Raw genomic sequence first — 16,282 nt, 5'->3', positions numbered from 1 at the left:
CGAAGGACTGAGATATAGAAAAGGGGGAGGTCATGGCAAATGGTCCCAACTAAGAATGATTTCATCGAGGCAGCTGGGTGGGTGGCACAGTGGATAAAGCACACAGCCCGTCTTTCAAAGATCAAACTTCATTTTTCCTTGGGTTTTTTTTTCTCTCTTTTCCTTTCTATCTTACTTCATAGACTTGGCGTCAACCAACTCAGGACATGCTGATTGCTCCATTTCTATGGCAAACCTTTCTCCCTTGGCTTCTCCAACTAATCTTCTCCAGCAGACTGAGGACCAAATTCCTTCAAACCTAGAAGGACCATTTGTGAACTTACTGCCTCCCTTGATCCAAGAAGACTACCTTCTCAGCCTTGGGGAAGAAGAAGGCATCAGTGATCTCTTCGATGCTTATGATTTAGAAAAACTTCCATTGGTAGAGGACTTTATGTGCAGTTGATTGTTTTGTGTGAATTCTCTCTATATATAAACCAATATTTTTTTATCATGGAACTAGAACATCTGTCCTTCAGTGTTGTCCCTTGCCACCTTCTTCCTTCAAGAATATTATCACGAAGTAAACTACAACTTCACAACAAAGCTGACATTTTACTAAGTTTTTTTCTACATATTGAATAAGCGCGCAGTGGCAGGCTCCTTTGGGAAAGCCTTGCTTTTTGCCCTAGGCTCCAAAATCTCGTGGATGAAACAGCAGGTGGAACATGTGCAATCAGGTAGCTGTACCTTGCCCTCTCTCCTGCCTGCTCTCCTTCCCTTCCCAGGTGGCCTCTGTGCCTGATGGACGGGCTGGTGGAGAAGGGCCAGAACCACGTGGTCCACTTGCAAACAGCAATCTTCCTTAATAGCATTTCAAGCCGTGCCTTCTTTGTAGAATGCATGTCTTTGGGGTCTGCTAATATGGAATGGAACTGTGGGAAGCATAAACTTGAAGTCATGCAAATGTATGAAAATGGATTTCTTCAGCTCTTCCTAGGAATATTTAAATTGTGGTCTTAACTTGGTTTAAGCTATGTACTTTTTGTTTGGTATGAGGTTAAGAAATACTAATGCCCTATTATGCCTTTGGTTTGAAGTGTTCCATATAATATGTTGCAAATGTATATGAAATATATTCAATTTCTGCCACTCCAAGCAATTGTGGATTTTCAGGTGCTCCCATAAAAATCTCCATTTTATTTGTATTTGTAACGTTTATTTGTAGCACACGGTCACTTAGGAATTCTTGGTGGGGTTTTTTGTGTGTGTGTTTGTTTTGGGTTTGGTTTTTTTTTTTGGTTTTTTTGTTTGTTTGTTTGTTTGGGGTTTTTTTGTTTTTTTTGGTTTTTTGCATTTAAGCCTTCTTGTGGGCGCCCATCACCATTTCAATTTAATTGTTTACTTTGAAGCAGTTTCTACTAATTCCTTCCAACTTGGGGTAAAGCTTGTAAGAACTGCTGCTGCTGAGTAAAATTTCTAAACCTGTGTCATCCCAGTGCTGTATAAGCCTTGTTTCCCATTGGTCCTTTTTCTGTGGAATGGAGGACTTGGGGTGAATCAGTATTGGATACTAATGCATTGGGCCACCTGCCGAAAGGGAGTGCCAGATTCATGTATACAGCAGTTCTGAGTAGAGGCTGAGAAGAACTGCTTCCTTTAAGGGTCTTTTGTCCGCCAATGACCACAGGAAAGGGCTCTCTTGCGTCACACTCAGGGACACCACTCCTAGGGATGGGGTCAGGAAGAGACCTCTATAGGAAGAATGATGTTCCCATCCCAGGAGGCTGAACAATATTTACTTTAGCTAGTAAGTAATCACAAAAGGTATTTGGTCCAGCAATATCTCTGGCCCAAATCCTGTTCCCTCTTGTGAGGGAATATCATGGATTGAAGGGAGTCAAGGCAAGTAAGGCAGTATTAGTTAAGGTGTGGTAGGATTCTCCCAATTTATTCTCAGGGAATGGTGTCCAAGTTTGGGGGCTTGGGGGCTTGTGTTAGCCTCATTTGGGTGAATATCCAAGTATGCTTTCCCATCTCCAGATGGAAACATGTTCTTCATAGCCAAGCTTGTAGGTTGGAGTTTGTCTTGTACCTCAAACTCCATTCCCTGAATGCTGAGAATTCTCCCATCATCTATTCTAGAGCAACAGACAGAGTATGGGGGAAGAATTATAGTTAGGAAGAAACTCAGAATGAACAGTGAAGTTGATATTTTGTATGCCTGACATAGTGCTTAGGCACATGGGCACTTGATAAACACTTTAACAAAAAAAAAATCCCTTGGTAAATTTTGAAAAGAACCTTACCTTGGAGTTGACTATAGACAGAATTCCATAATATGCAAAGTGGTGGGGGGAGTCATAAAAGTGACACCAACACCTTAAAATACTTGTGTACATATGTGTGGGTGTGTATTTGAAAAGGGAAAAATGATGCAGAACAAAGATGCACAGTATGTGTTCTTGCCCCCACACACCCTGGACCTGGTACAGAATGTTTGGTGGTGGTACTACATAGAGAAGAGGGGAGGGAAAGGAAGGGGTGGGGGGATGGGGAGGGAAGCTTTGTGTTAAGTGCCTACTGGAAATGCACTGTGGGGTTTTTTTTTTTCCTGTAAAGGAAACAATTTATGCCAAGCTTTTTTCCATGTACCATATTTATCTCATCTGGTTAGCTGCCTCTGCTTCCAGCTTTGTGTAATTCTCTTTGCCAGCAGCGCAAAGCTGACTTTTCCCAAAGTTTAAACCGGAGTATCACCTGACTGGATTGTTTATTTTTTTAATCCTTTTGGTAATATAATACCATATTTATTGTTTTGAAAGTGAGAGGAATCCTAATAAGTCTTAAAAGTTCCTTTGTGTGTAAGATTTTTTTCCAATTTATGGGCTTATTTGATGTACACGAATTAGGTGTCCCATGTATTTTTGTTTGCAAGTTGTTTTATCTTTATCATCCTCCTATCTGGCACACAAAGTGGGTTAGTACTACAGTATTTTTTATTATTTACTTTTGAGTACTCTGTATTGCAGGTTTTCTGGTACCCTTGAGTTGCTGCTATAAAAACAAGCTCACATCTGAAATGGCTAAAAGTTAAGTTACTTGTGTGCAAATTCTGACTGAGTGAGCCTTAGAATATAAAATTGTATAAAGGGCAACACATTATGAACTGTCAAACAGTATTAAGTGTGTGTTTATATGTACAAATATGTGCACAGTGAAGGTTTTATTTAAGTTGCTAATGTAGTCTATTCACTTTTTAGTCATCCAGCCATTTTGTATAATAATAAAATTAATTTGTAAACACTGCCAGAATATTTTCTAGCTGGTTTGTAATTTTTTAAGAGTGTTTGGTTTAGTTTGTTGTTGTTGTTTTTGTTTTTATTTTTTTTTTGTAAGATGTAGATCTGTAAATAAAATTGCAGTATTTAAAGCTTTAGCCCTGTGGAAAAAGAAAACTTGAGTTCCAAATGAACACGTGAATGAGGAAGGAGGAATGTATAGGGAGATTAATGGAGAATGAATAAAATAGAATGGTCAGTTTGTGGATTTTTTTTTTTGCAGAAGATATATCATTTTGTACAAAGTAAACCCTTCTCCCAAAGAAGGAATAGGCAAAAACAATACTAATTGGTTGAGCTTTGTGTTGTATGTTAGTTTTAAAAAGGTAACATGTAAAATAATGTAAAAAAAAAAGTTAAAAAAAAAGCTTTTATGATGGGTTTTGTAAATAGATTTGTTACAGGATGACCTGTTCTCTAGCTGTGATCTTACCACTTCAAATGGATGTAATTTGAATAAATTTTGTATGGTAAAGAATCAATAAAACAATTTTTTAAGAGTTTAAATTTGTGAATGGATCTGTCCTTTTAAAGATTTATCTTTAGGACAATTAAGATTCATTTTTAAAAGCATTACTGTGTGTTTAACATATTTAATGGCCTTCTGGGTATATTCTAAGATTGTTGGTTTCATCAATATGCCAAAGATCCTGCTTCTGCCCTCCTGAATAGACCCAACATAGCCAAAGTCCCATTACTGCACCACCCCAACCCAACATACAAACACTTCCTTATACTAGACAAGACCTTGCTCCATGTCCAGTCCCACCTGCAGCGCTCTCTCAAGTATCTCAGTTCCTTCTGAGACAAAGCTGCCAAGATGCATAGCCTCTGCTAGGACCAGCAAGCCAAAATAAGGTCATCCACCCACAGTGTCCAAGGACAGATCTTACTTTTTTGTAGACACAGTCTGGACTATGGGTCCCAGAAGTAAGTCAATAAAGAGAATAGAATTACTGGGGTAATTTGGGCATTTGAACAATTCAGTCACATGACCCAACAAGATGACAAACAACATTTTCTCCATTCCTTACTAATTTTCAAACCCTACTTCCAAAAAGAGGAAATGCAATGATGCACAACAAATGAAGCAATTACAGTTGTCTCTGTGGACCTAGAAACTAAGAAACCTAACAAGGTACAGCCTTAAAAACTAACAGACTCCCAATGCCCTAGCACCTAAATTCATAAAGTAAAAATTAACTGAATTATAAGGAGATACAAAAAGTCATTAGTTACAGAAGATTTTGCTGTCCCTCTCTCACTTTTGGAAAAATACAAACAAAATAAAAAATATAGAATTAAATTGATGAAGAAACTAGAGCTAAACACATGACATCTTCTAAATGGCACTGCTAAAGAATATATGTATTTCTTGGCACTGTATGGAACTTTTATAAAAAATTGACCATGTATTGGAGGGCACAGAGATTTTGCAAAGAAGTGCTAAAAGGTAGAAAGAGTAAATACATCCTTCAGAAACTTATTTGTTCACTTGCACTGATTTTTTTCTCCTTTTTTCTTTAAAGACTTTTTTTTTTAATGGGGATGGTAGGAAAAGGATATGGGGAAGTTTAGATGATAAAAAATAAAGATATTAATAAAAAAACTTAAAAAATACCAAGAAGAAACCAAGCAATGAAATCAAAACTTTGGTTTAACTTGGACTAGATAATATTGGTTATTTGTTTTTTTAAGTGAGCACACATGAGAAGTTTCACATGACTGGAGGGCATAGAAAAAAATCAAAAGGGAAAAGAATCCAAGATGTCAAATGTCAGAGAAGAGAAGGAAGAAATTAATTAAAAGCTACATTCACTTTTTTTACTAAATTAATATTCTTAAAGGAAGGACACTTAGAAGAAATTCCCTTGGGTGGGGAGAGTAGAAGGCAAATACAAGGATCAATAAGAAACATTGCTGTATGACCTGGGCTTCAGAATACAGAGAGACAACAGTCTTGAGATTGGGAATAGGGAAAGAATTTAGATTTTTTTTGAGGGGATGAGAAGGGAAGTAGGGTGTGAGAGAGTATTCCTAGAGTGGGAAGTAAAAGTTGAGTTCTGTCCAAGGAAGGGCAACGTTTAGGGGAAAGCCTTATTATATCCCTTTGAAAATGAGAAAGTGTGGAAGGGATCCCATAAGAGATTCTGTTACAGAGAGAGGGACACATCAGGAAACCCACAAACAGGTCATAATACTCAAAACTGCCTGTCAGTCCAGGGAAGGATATGTCTGGTTCCCTGGCACATCTGGCTTCTTAGAGATGAAGAACAAGGGGATATATGAGGAAAAGAAAGGAAGGAGAAGGAAGCATGACCTCAAGATGGAAGGGAGGGGAAGAAAAGGATTGAGGACAGAGCCCCAGTACATATTGTGAAGTATCCTGTCCAATGCTCCACTGCCTTTTTAAGGAATTAATATTGCTAAAAATAAGAATCTTGCAAAGAAGATCCTTGAAAAATAATAATAGAGGTGGGAAAAAAGAAGAGAGATGGGAAAGAAGGGTGTGGAATAGAAGATTGTTCTCATACATAATAAGGTAAGCTAGTACAAATAGAAAATCTTCAGTACAACAGAAGCCACATTATATCAGGGTCATAAAATTCCTAGCTTCCCCAAGGCTCAGATCAAGTTCACTTCCTTAAAAATTAAGTTTCTTTTTTTGTTTTTTGTTTTTTGGTGAGGCAGTTGGGGTTAAGTGATTTGCCCAGGGACAAATCACAGAGCTAGTTAAGTGTTAAAATTAAGTTTCTTTAAAAAGTATTTTAAATACACAAAAATAATTTTCCATTTTAAATACAAAAGCAATATACCAGCAAATTTGGGTCATATTCCAAATGAATATTCACATCATTACTGGGTAAAGAAATATAATTACTTTGCATATATTTTATATTTAATTGTCTGCTGTCGTCCCCCCCCCAATAGAATGTAAGCTATTTGAGAGACTGTTTGCATTTTTTCTTTGTATTTCCAGCTCCTTCCGCAGATGATTTACAAATTGTTAGACTGAATTGAATTGAATTGAAATTGAACATAGAATTGAAAAAGACCATACAACTAATAAATGTTTTAAAGAGCTGGCCTTTCAGAAAAACTAAGAAAGCAGAAAGCCAATTTGATTTTATTTTTTAAAAATAAAGCAAGATAATCAAATTACCAAAGTAAAATAATAAGGTGAACTCACAATTAAAGGAGAAGAAATAAGAAGAACCATCAGAAGTAACTATATATAATTTTACATCAGCAAAAATAAGAAACTAGAGGTTATAGAAAATTATCCACAAAAAAAAACTGACTATTTTTTAAATAGAGATTTTATGTGCATCAATTTTAGAAATGGAAATTAAGTCATAAAGAAACTGTTCAAATAAAAAAACTCAGACTATATGTAGTTATAGGTAGATTTTATCAAATATTTTAAGAATAATTATCAACTATACTAGAAGAATTAGTCAATTAGAGAAGACAATCTATCAAACTTCTTTAATGATACAAATATGGTCTCAATACTCACACCAAGGAGGAATAAACCAGAGAAGAAAAATTATGGACTAATGTCACAAATATTAATGACAACATTTTAGCAAGGACTACAGAAATACATCCAAAAAATTCTCTATTACCATGTTGTATCAGGGGTGTAAGAATGATTTAACACATCATTAAAGAATTAGGATGGGAAGGAGAAATAGAATTTGGAACTCAAAACTTTAAAAAAAACTGTTAAAATTTGTTTATACATATAATTGGGGGAGGGAAATAAAATATACTATCTTGGAAGAACTGAAGGCCTACAGACTCCCAGAACTAGTTCTGAAAACAGCTATGCAAAACCGCTGAGGCTTGAGACAGTGAGCACTCCACCCTGGGAGTAGAGCCCCTCTTTAGCAAAAAGTTAAAAGTCAAGAAATAGGCTGGGAAAATGAACAAACAATAGGGAAAAAAAAATTCTTACCATAGGGAGTTACTATGGTGACAAGGAAGATCAAAACACACACTCAGAACACAAAAAAAAAGTCAAAATGCCTACATCCGAAGCCTCAAAGAAAAGTATGAATTGATCTCAGGCTATAGAAGAGCTCAAAAAGAATTTTAAAAATCAAGTAAGCTAGGTAGAGGAAAAAGAAGAGAAATGAGAGCGATGCAAGAAAATCATGCAAAAAGAGTCAATAGCTTGGTAAAGGAGGGATAGAAAAATACTGAAGAAAATAATACTTTAAAAAAACAGATTAGGGGGGCAGCTGGGTTGTGTAGTGGTTATAGCTCCACCCTTGGAGTCAGGAGGACCTCAGTCCAAATCTGACCTCAGATACTTGACACTTACTAGCTGTGTGATCCTGGGCAAGTCACTTAACCCTGATTGCCTCACCCAAAAAAAAAAATTGATTAGGTCAAATGTTAGAAGAGGTACAAAAATCCAAGGAAGAGAAGAATGCCTTGAAACGTAGAATTGGCCAAATGGAAAAAGACATACAAAAATTCACTGAAGAAAAAGAATTCCTTAAGAAGTAGAATTGGCCAAATGGAAAAGAAGGTACAAAAGCTCACTAAAGAAAATAATTCCTTAAAAATTAGAATTAGGCAAGAGGAAGCTAATGATTTTGAGACTCCAAGAAACAATAAAGCAAAATCAAAAGAATGAAAAAATAGAAGAAAATGTGAAATACCTCTTTGGAAAAACAACTGACCTAGAAAATAGATCCAGGAGAGACAATTTTAAAATTATTGGACTATCTGAAAGCCAGAATGAAAAAAAGAGCCTAGATATCATCTTTAAAGAAATTATCAAGGAAAACTGCCCTGATGTTCTAGAACCAGAGGATACAATTAAAACTGAAAGAATCAACTGCTCATCTCCTGAGAGAGATCCCAAAATGAAAACTCCCAGGAATATTACAGACAAATTCCAAAGCTTCCAGGTCAAGGAGAAAATGTTGCAAGCAGCCAGAAAAAAACAATTCAAGTGTCATGGAATCACAGTCAGTATAACACAAGATTTGGCAGCTTCCACATTAAAGGAGTAGAGGGCTTAGAATATGATATTCTGGAGGGCAATTAGTATTACAACCAAGAATCACCTACCCAACAAAACTAAGTATCATTCTTCAGGGGAAAAAATGGATATTCAATGAAATGGAAGGCTTTCAAGTATTCCTGATGAAAAGACCAGAACTGAATAGAAAATTTGACTTTCAGATATAAGACTCAAAAGAAGCATAAAAAGGTAATCAGGAAAGGGAAATCATAAGGAACTTAATAAGGTTAAATTGTTTACATTCCTACACGGGAAGGTGATACTTGTAACTGATAAGAACTTTCTCATTTTTAGGACAGTTAGAAGGAATATATATAAAGGGCGCAGGTGTGAGTTGAACATGAAGGGATGATATCTAAAAAAATAAAATTAAGGGGTGAGAGGAATGTACTGGGACAAAGGAAAAGGCAGAAGTAGAATGGGGTAAATAATCTCACGTAAAAGAGGCATGAAAGAACTTTTAGAGTGGTGGGAAAGATGGGAGAAATAACAGGGAACATTTGAACCTTACTCTCAGAATTGGCTGAAAGAGGAAATACACAGTCAGCTGGGTATGGAAATCTATCTTACCTTACAGAAAAGTAGGAGAGGAAGAGCATAAAAGAAAAGGGGTGGGGCTGATAGAAGGGAGGGAAGATTGGAGGAGATGGTAATCATAAGCAAAACAGTTTTGAGGAGGGACAGGGTGAAAGTAGAAAATAGAATAAAGGGGGGAATAGGATGGAGGGACAGACAGCAATCATGAGTGTGAAAAAAATTTTAAGCAAGTGTTTCTGATAAAGGCCTCATTTCTCAAATATGTAGATACCTGAGTCAAATTTATAAAAATAAGAGCCATTCCCCAATTGATAAATGGTGAAAGGATATGAAAAGTCAGTTTTCAGAAGAAGAATCAAAGCTATTTGTAACTATAAGAAAAGATGCCCAAAATTACTATTGATTGGAGAAGTGCAAATTAAAGCAATTCTGAGGTGCTACCTTATACCTGTTAAATTGGTTAATAGGAAAGAAAAGAAAAATGTATTGGAGGTGATATGGGACAATTAAGCCTCTAGTGTACCGTTAGTGGAGTTGGAGTTATGAACTGATCCAACCATTCTGGAAAGCAATTTGGAATTATGCCCAAAGGACAACTGTCCGTACTCTTTGACCCAGCAATACCATTACTAGATTTCTATCCCAAAAGAGATAAAAAAACAAAAAGGAAAAAGACTTATATGTACAAAAATATTCCTAGCACTTCTTTTCTGGTGGCAAAGAATTGTACATTGAAAGGTTACTCATCAACTGAGAGATGGCTGAACAAGTTGTGGTATATGATTGTGATGGAATACTATTGTGCTATAAGAAATGATCAATAGGATGCTTTCAGAAAAACCTGGAAAGAGTTACATGAGCTGATGCAAAGTAAAATGAATTGGTGCTGAATGAAGTGAGCAGAACCAGGAGAACATTGTACACAGTAACAGCAATATTGTGAGATGATCAACTATGAATGACTTAGCTACTCTCAGCAATACAATGATCCAGGACAAATCTGAAAGACTTATGATAAAAAATGCTATCCATCCCAGAGAAAGAATTGGTGGAGACTGAATACAGACTGAAGCACAATTTTTTTTACTTTCTTTATTTTTCTTGCTCTATGTTTTCTTTTACAACATGACTAATATGGAAATATGTTTTGCATGACTACACGTGTATAACCTATGTCAGTTGGCTTGCCTTCTCAATGATGGGAGTGGGGGAGGGAGGGAGAGAATTTGGAACTCAAAATTTAAAACCTAATGTTAAAAATAGTTTTACATATAATTGGGGGAAAATAAAGTGTTGAATAAATAATTTTTTAAAAGTATACATGGGGTGGAGCCAAGATGGCAGAGTGAAAGCAGTGACTTGCTTGAGCTCTCCTCCAAACCCCTCCAAATAATCATAAAAAATGGCTCTAAACAAATTCTGAAGCAGCAGAACCCACAAAAAGACAGAGTGAAACAAATTTCCAGCCCAAGACAACCTGGATGATTGATCAGAAAGGTGTATCGCACCGGGCTGGGAGTGCAGCGCAGAGTGGGCTTGCAGGCCACAGCGAACCTGGAGCAGGCCTCAGAAGACTGAATCGCAGGTAGCTGTGGCAGTTTCCAGACTCCTCAATCCACTAACGCCAAAGGCAACTTAGAAGGTCAGTGGGAAAAGTCTGCTTCTGTCGGTGCTGAGACAGGAAGGTGGAGTTTCAGCTCCGCTACCCAAGAGCATGGCCCTGGGGGGGTGAGGTGGGAACAGCTGCTTCCCGAGCTTCTGGTCCACAGACTGAGGGGGAATCCAGTGGCTGATCAGAGAGGGATTGCAGGGATCTCTTTGCCAGTGCTGAGGCAGGAATCTCTTGCTTTGCCTGTGTGTGGATCTGGGTCAGAGTTCTGGGCGGCGGTGCTGGGGTGAGGAGGAGCGCTGGCTTGGTGGAGCTTGTAGTGGCTATAGAGAGGAACCCCTCCTCACAGTTACAGGACAGAAAGGAATACTTGTGGTTACAGGCCAGGAAAGGAGTAAACACCTTGCCCCTTATCATACCACCTTGGAAGAACTGAAAATTTACAGGTCCCTACAAGTATCTCTGAAAACAGCTACACAAACCCCTGAAGCTTGGGACAGTACACTGTTCACATTGGAAGCAGACTCTTACCTTAACTAAGAGTTTAAAACTCAAGTAATTGGCTGGGATCATGAGCAAGCAGTGCAAAAAGAGTCAGACTATATTATCTTACTTTGGTGAAAAAGAAGATCAAAATATACAACCAGAAGAAGACAACAAAGTCAAAGCTCCTACATCCAAAGCCTCCAAGAAAAATATGAATCAGTCCCAGGCCTTGGAAGAGCTCAAAAGGGATTTTGAGAAGCAAGTAAGGGAAGTAGAGGAAAAACTGGGAAGAGAAATGAGAGTGATGCAAAAAAATCATGAAAAACAAGTCAACAGCTTGCTAAAGGAGACCCAAAAAAATACTGAAGAAAATAACACCTTAAAAAATAGCCTAACCCAAATGGCAAAAGAGGTCCAAAAAGCCAATGAGGAGAAAAATGCCCTAAAAAGAAAAATTGGCCAAATGGAAAAGGAAGTCCAAAAGATTACTGAAGAAAATACTTCCTTAAAAATTAGAATAGAGCAATTGGAAGCTAGTGACTTTATGAGAAATCAAGACACTGTAAAACAAATCCAAAAGAATGAAAAATTAGAACAATGTGAAATATCTCATTGGAAAAACAACTGACCTGGAAAATAGATCCAGGAGAGAGAATTTAAAAATTATTGGACTATCTGAAAGCCATGATCAAAAAAAGAGCCTAGACATCATCTTTCAAGAAATTATCAAGGAAAACTGCCCTGATATATTAGAACCAGAGGGCAAAATAGAAATTGAAAGAATCCACAGATCTCCTCCTGAAAGAGATCCCCAAAGGAAAACTCCTAGGAATATTGTAGCCAAATTCCAGAGTTCCCAGGTCAAGGAAAAGATCTTACAAGCTGCCAGAAGGAAACAATTCAAGTACTGTGGAAACACAATCAGGATAACACAAGATTTAGCAGTTTCTCCATTAAAGGACCGCAGGGCATGGAATATAATATTCGGAGGGCAAAGGAGATAGGATTACAACCAAGAATCACCTACCCAGCAAAACTGAGTATAATCCTTCAGGGGAAAAAATGGTCATTCAGTGAAATAGAGGACTTTCAAGCATTCCTGATGAAAAGACCAGAGCTGAATAGAAAATTTGACTTTCAAATACAGGACTCAAGTGGAACATGAAGAGGTAAACAGGAAAGAGAAATCATAAGAGACTTATTAAATTGAACTGTTTACATTCCTGCATGGAAAGATGATATTTGTAACTCATGAGAACTTTGTCAGTATTAGGGTAGTTGAAGGAAAAAAATTTTATGTATGTATAGATAGATAGATAGATAGATAGATAGATAGATAGATAGATAGATAGATAGAGGGCACAGGGTGAGTTGAAGATTAAGGGGTCATATCTGGAGAATAAAATTAAGGGATGAGAGAGGATGATAATCAGAGAAGAAAGGGAGAGGTAGAATGGGGTAAATTATCTCACAAAAAAAACAGAAAAGAAAAGTCTCTCACAGTGGAGGGGAAACAGGGGAAGGTGAGAGGGAATGGGTAAATCTTATTCTCATAGGATTTGGCTTAAGGAGAGAATAACATACACATTCAATTGGGTATGGAAATCTGTCTTACCCTACAGGAAAATAGGGGGAGAAGGGGACAAGAGAGCAGGGGGATGATAGAGAAGAGGGCAGATTGGGAAAGAGGGTAATCAGAAGCAAATACTTCTGAGGAGGGACAGGGTCAAAAGGAAGAATAGAATAAATGGGAGGGCAGGATAGGATTAAGGGAAATAGAGTTAGTTTTTCACAATGTGTCTAATATGGAAGTGTTTTGCATAACTGCACGTGTACAACCTATATTGAGTTGCTTGCCTTTTCAGTGAGGGTGGGTTGGGAGGGAGGAAGGAGAAAATTTGGAACTAAAGTTTTAAAACACATGTTTTAAAAAAATGTTTTCACATGCAACTGGGAAATAAGAAATACAGGAAATGGGGTACAGAAGTCTATCCTTCTACAGGAAAATAGAAGGGGAAGGGGATAAGAGAAGGGAGGGGGGAGAGATAGAAGAGAAGGCAGACCAGGGGAGGGGGTATTCAGAATGCATGCAATCTTGGGGTGGGGGAGGGGTGAGCAATTTGGAACTCAAAAACTTGTGGAAGTGAATGTTGAAAACTAAAAATAAATAAATTTATGTTAAAAAAAGTATATATAAAATCAGTTGGGAAGAAGAGAATTTGACTAAGGCAAACTTATTTGCATCAACTGTCTGACAAAAATCTCCTATCCAAGAAATATGCAAAGCAGTGGTATAGTGAATAAAGAGATGATCTCAGAGTGAAGAATACATGGGTTCCCATTTTATTGCTTCTTTTCTTAACCTTGATGCATTAAATTTATTTTTTCAGAAGCTTTTCGGTTCACGTAATGTTATCTAGTTTATATTTATTGTTTCTATTCTGTGTTTGGCTAAAGATACATTTCCTACTCATAACTCTGAGTTATATGATTAAATCAACCCTAAAGGACCTATGAAGGAAGATGCTATCCACCTCCAGAGAAAGAACTGATAAATAGAAATGTGCATAGTATGATTTTACATTGAGAGGGAGAGAGAGAGAAGGAGAGAGATATAGATATCTGTGTCAAATAGTGGCCTTCTCTAAGGTGAGGGGGTGGGGGGGAGGAAGGCAGCTTGCAACTTAAAATGTAACAAAAAAATTTTAATTTAATTTAGAAAAAATTAAAAGAAAAGGAAATTTAACTAAAGAGTAAAATATAGAACAAAGAGGAATCATCAAGTGACAGGGAAGCCCTTGTGGGTTAAAGATTTAAGATCTTGAAGAATCAGGAAAAGTGAAAAATTTCTTTGGAATAGGGGATGAGTAAGTGAATATTAGCAGAGATGGGGAAAAAGAAAAGAGCAAAATAAAATATTTAAAATACAGAGGAGAAAACAAAGCAGTTGTTCAGAAGGAGACTCGTAGACATTTTTTATTACTGTGTGAAATTTAATTTTAACTTAATTTTAAAAATCAAAGTGTATATAGCAGAAATTCATGCTTTTAATACCATCTTCCTTGGTGTTTTCCTTATACATAGAAATGTTCATTTATTGATGATTTTTAAGTTCATAATAAGATACATTTTGCAAATGTCAGAGGAATAACTGAATTAATAGTACCACAGACTGAAGTCCTCTATAAGTATGCAGAAATATTCACATAGCCTTTAGTTTTGTTAAAAAAAATATTAATATATGCTGTTATGTCAAGGGCCTTGTCTGAAATCCTTTTGTAACATCTTTTTCAAGGATCTAACCAGTTTCTAAAGGAAATGTAATTCAAAGTTCAGGGGATGAACTGTGATCTCCTTGAAAGATCTTAGAATGATGATTAGATAATGACAGTAGCCTACTTTAATTAATCTAGTTAAGAATAATACCTCTTTCTGCACCCCTGACCACATAGAATGAGCTTAGGAAAATCATTCTCCACGGTTGTTATTCGTCCTGTAGTCATATCTCTTCATGACTCTATTTTGAGGTTTTCTTGGCAAAGACACTGGAGTGGTTTGCCATTTCCTTCTCCAGTTCATTTTACAGATGAAGAAACTGAGACAAACAGGGTTGAATGACTTGCCTAGAGTTACACAACTAAGAGGCACTTTTGAACTCAGCTCTTCTTGACTCCAAGGCAGGAAACAAAAGAACATATCTCCTCTCAAGGCTCTCACCAACTCTACCTCTAGGGAAGCACAGAGCATCAAATAATCATCCTCTCCACCAATCAGGAGAGTCATATGCAAATGTATCAGGATTGGACTCTAGGTTACACTTCTACCATAAAAGGGATGGAATTTCTTTATTGTCTCAACAGGAGTGGTGGCAGTGGGAGAATAGGATAAAAGCAAAGGAAGGAGGGGCAAAGATGAAGAAAGTTAAAAGTAGGCCTCATCACTAAAAATGAAATAAAAGTTTTCACCATATAAAATCGTTTCCATTTAGCATTGCTTACTTTCAAACTAATGTTTCTAAGAGTGAGCAACAGGGGGGAAAATAAGGATAGAGTTAGATCTAAAAGTAGTATTAATAAAATAGAAGGTAGATTTCAAATTTGGAACTCCGAAGGTTTTATCTTCCTGAAAAACACATAAAGAATAAAGAAGGAGGAAATAAGAGCATAGCTCATGGACTGAGAGATAAAATTCAAAATAGACTAGAAGGGAGAAAAGTAAGGAGGAGGTCAAAGTAAATGAAAACTTCTTGGCAAAGGGCATAACAAAAGTATGTTTCTTAAACTAAGGAATTGGGTGGAAGAGGTAAGTTTTTGAACCACAGCACTTCTAGACAGAGAAAAAGACAGATCAAAAGGAAATAGTTGGTGATGAAATACATAATTAATAAATATTAGAGAAATGAAAGGTGGTACAGTAGATAGTGCTGGGCCCAGAATCAAGAAGATCTGAGTTCAAATCTGGCCTCTGACAATTCCTAGCTGTGTGGCCTTGGTCAAGTCACTTAACCTCTGCTTGTCTCAGCTTCCTCAGCTGTAAAATGATTATAATAATAGCACCTACCTCCTAGGGTTGTTGGAAGGATGAAATGAGATAATGTTAATAAAGTGCTTTTAGCATAGTGTCTGACAAATAGGAAGTATCATATAAATGGTTGTTACCGTTATCATTACTATTATTATTATTAAAATTCAAAGAACTTGATGTAAAGTAGATCGACAAGAGTTGGAGGGGCAGGGGAAATCTATAGGAATAAATCAGTATCAAAGTAATATAAGTAAAATTGATCACAGAAACAAAATACTGACTTTTAAAAGGAAGGGAATAAGTATCAATACAAAGGAAATAAATGGAGGAAAACAGAGACTTTGCAATCATTAATTAAAGGTGAATATATTAAACAATCCAATAAACTGAGAGTAGCTGAATGGATAAGAAAATGAAACCAAAACATCTGCTACATGCAAAAAAAACCTATCTAAAAAATAAAGATATATGCAAAATAAAGACAGGCGAGTCTAAAATAAAATTTGTGTCAAGCCTTTTCTCCAAAGAAGGAGTTCCAGTCATGTTACCAGATAGAGCAAATTATCTATCTATCTATCTATCTATCTATCTATCTATCTATCTATCTATATATCTATCTATATCTATATATATATCTATATGCACATACACACCTATTGTGAGAGAGGAATGTGCTTATCACCTGTGCTCTAGGTTTGGTTCCTATGCTCTTCTTTGTTGCTTTCCTCAAACAGAGCTCATTCACAGGTTCTGAGCCTTTCTTTC

The 16,282-nt window shown here is 36.7% G+C and overlaps 1 protein-coding gene across 2 annotated transcripts in view; it reads left to right on the top strand.

Moving 5' to 3' along the window:
* The window catches only part of E2F3 (E2F transcription factor 3), a 91,018-nt gene extending 87,191 nt beyond the window's left edge, over positions 1-3,827 (top strand). For both annotated transcript variants that reach the window (XM_078153571.1, XM_078153572.1), the window contains exon 7: positions 183-3,827. In XM_078153571.1, the coding sequence (XP_078009697.1) occupies positions 183-445 (263 nt within the window). In that variant the 3' untranslated portion in view covers positions 446-3,827. The remainder of the gene's footprint in view (positions 1-182) is intronic.
* Positions 3,828-16,282: the final 12,455 nt, after the last annotated feature.

Source organism: Phascolarctos cinereus, unplaced genomic scaffold, assembly GCF_003287225.1.
Source record: "Phascolarctos cinereus isolate Bilbo 61053 unplaced genomic scaffold, phaCin_HiC Scaffold_4;HRSCAF=312, whole genome shotgun sequence".
Taxonomy (NCBI): domain Eukaryota; kingdom Metazoa; phylum Chordata; class Mammalia; order Diprotodontia; family Phascolarctidae; genus Phascolarctos; species Phascolarctos cinereus.
This window is presented reverse-complemented; position numbering and strand designations above follow the sequence as displayed.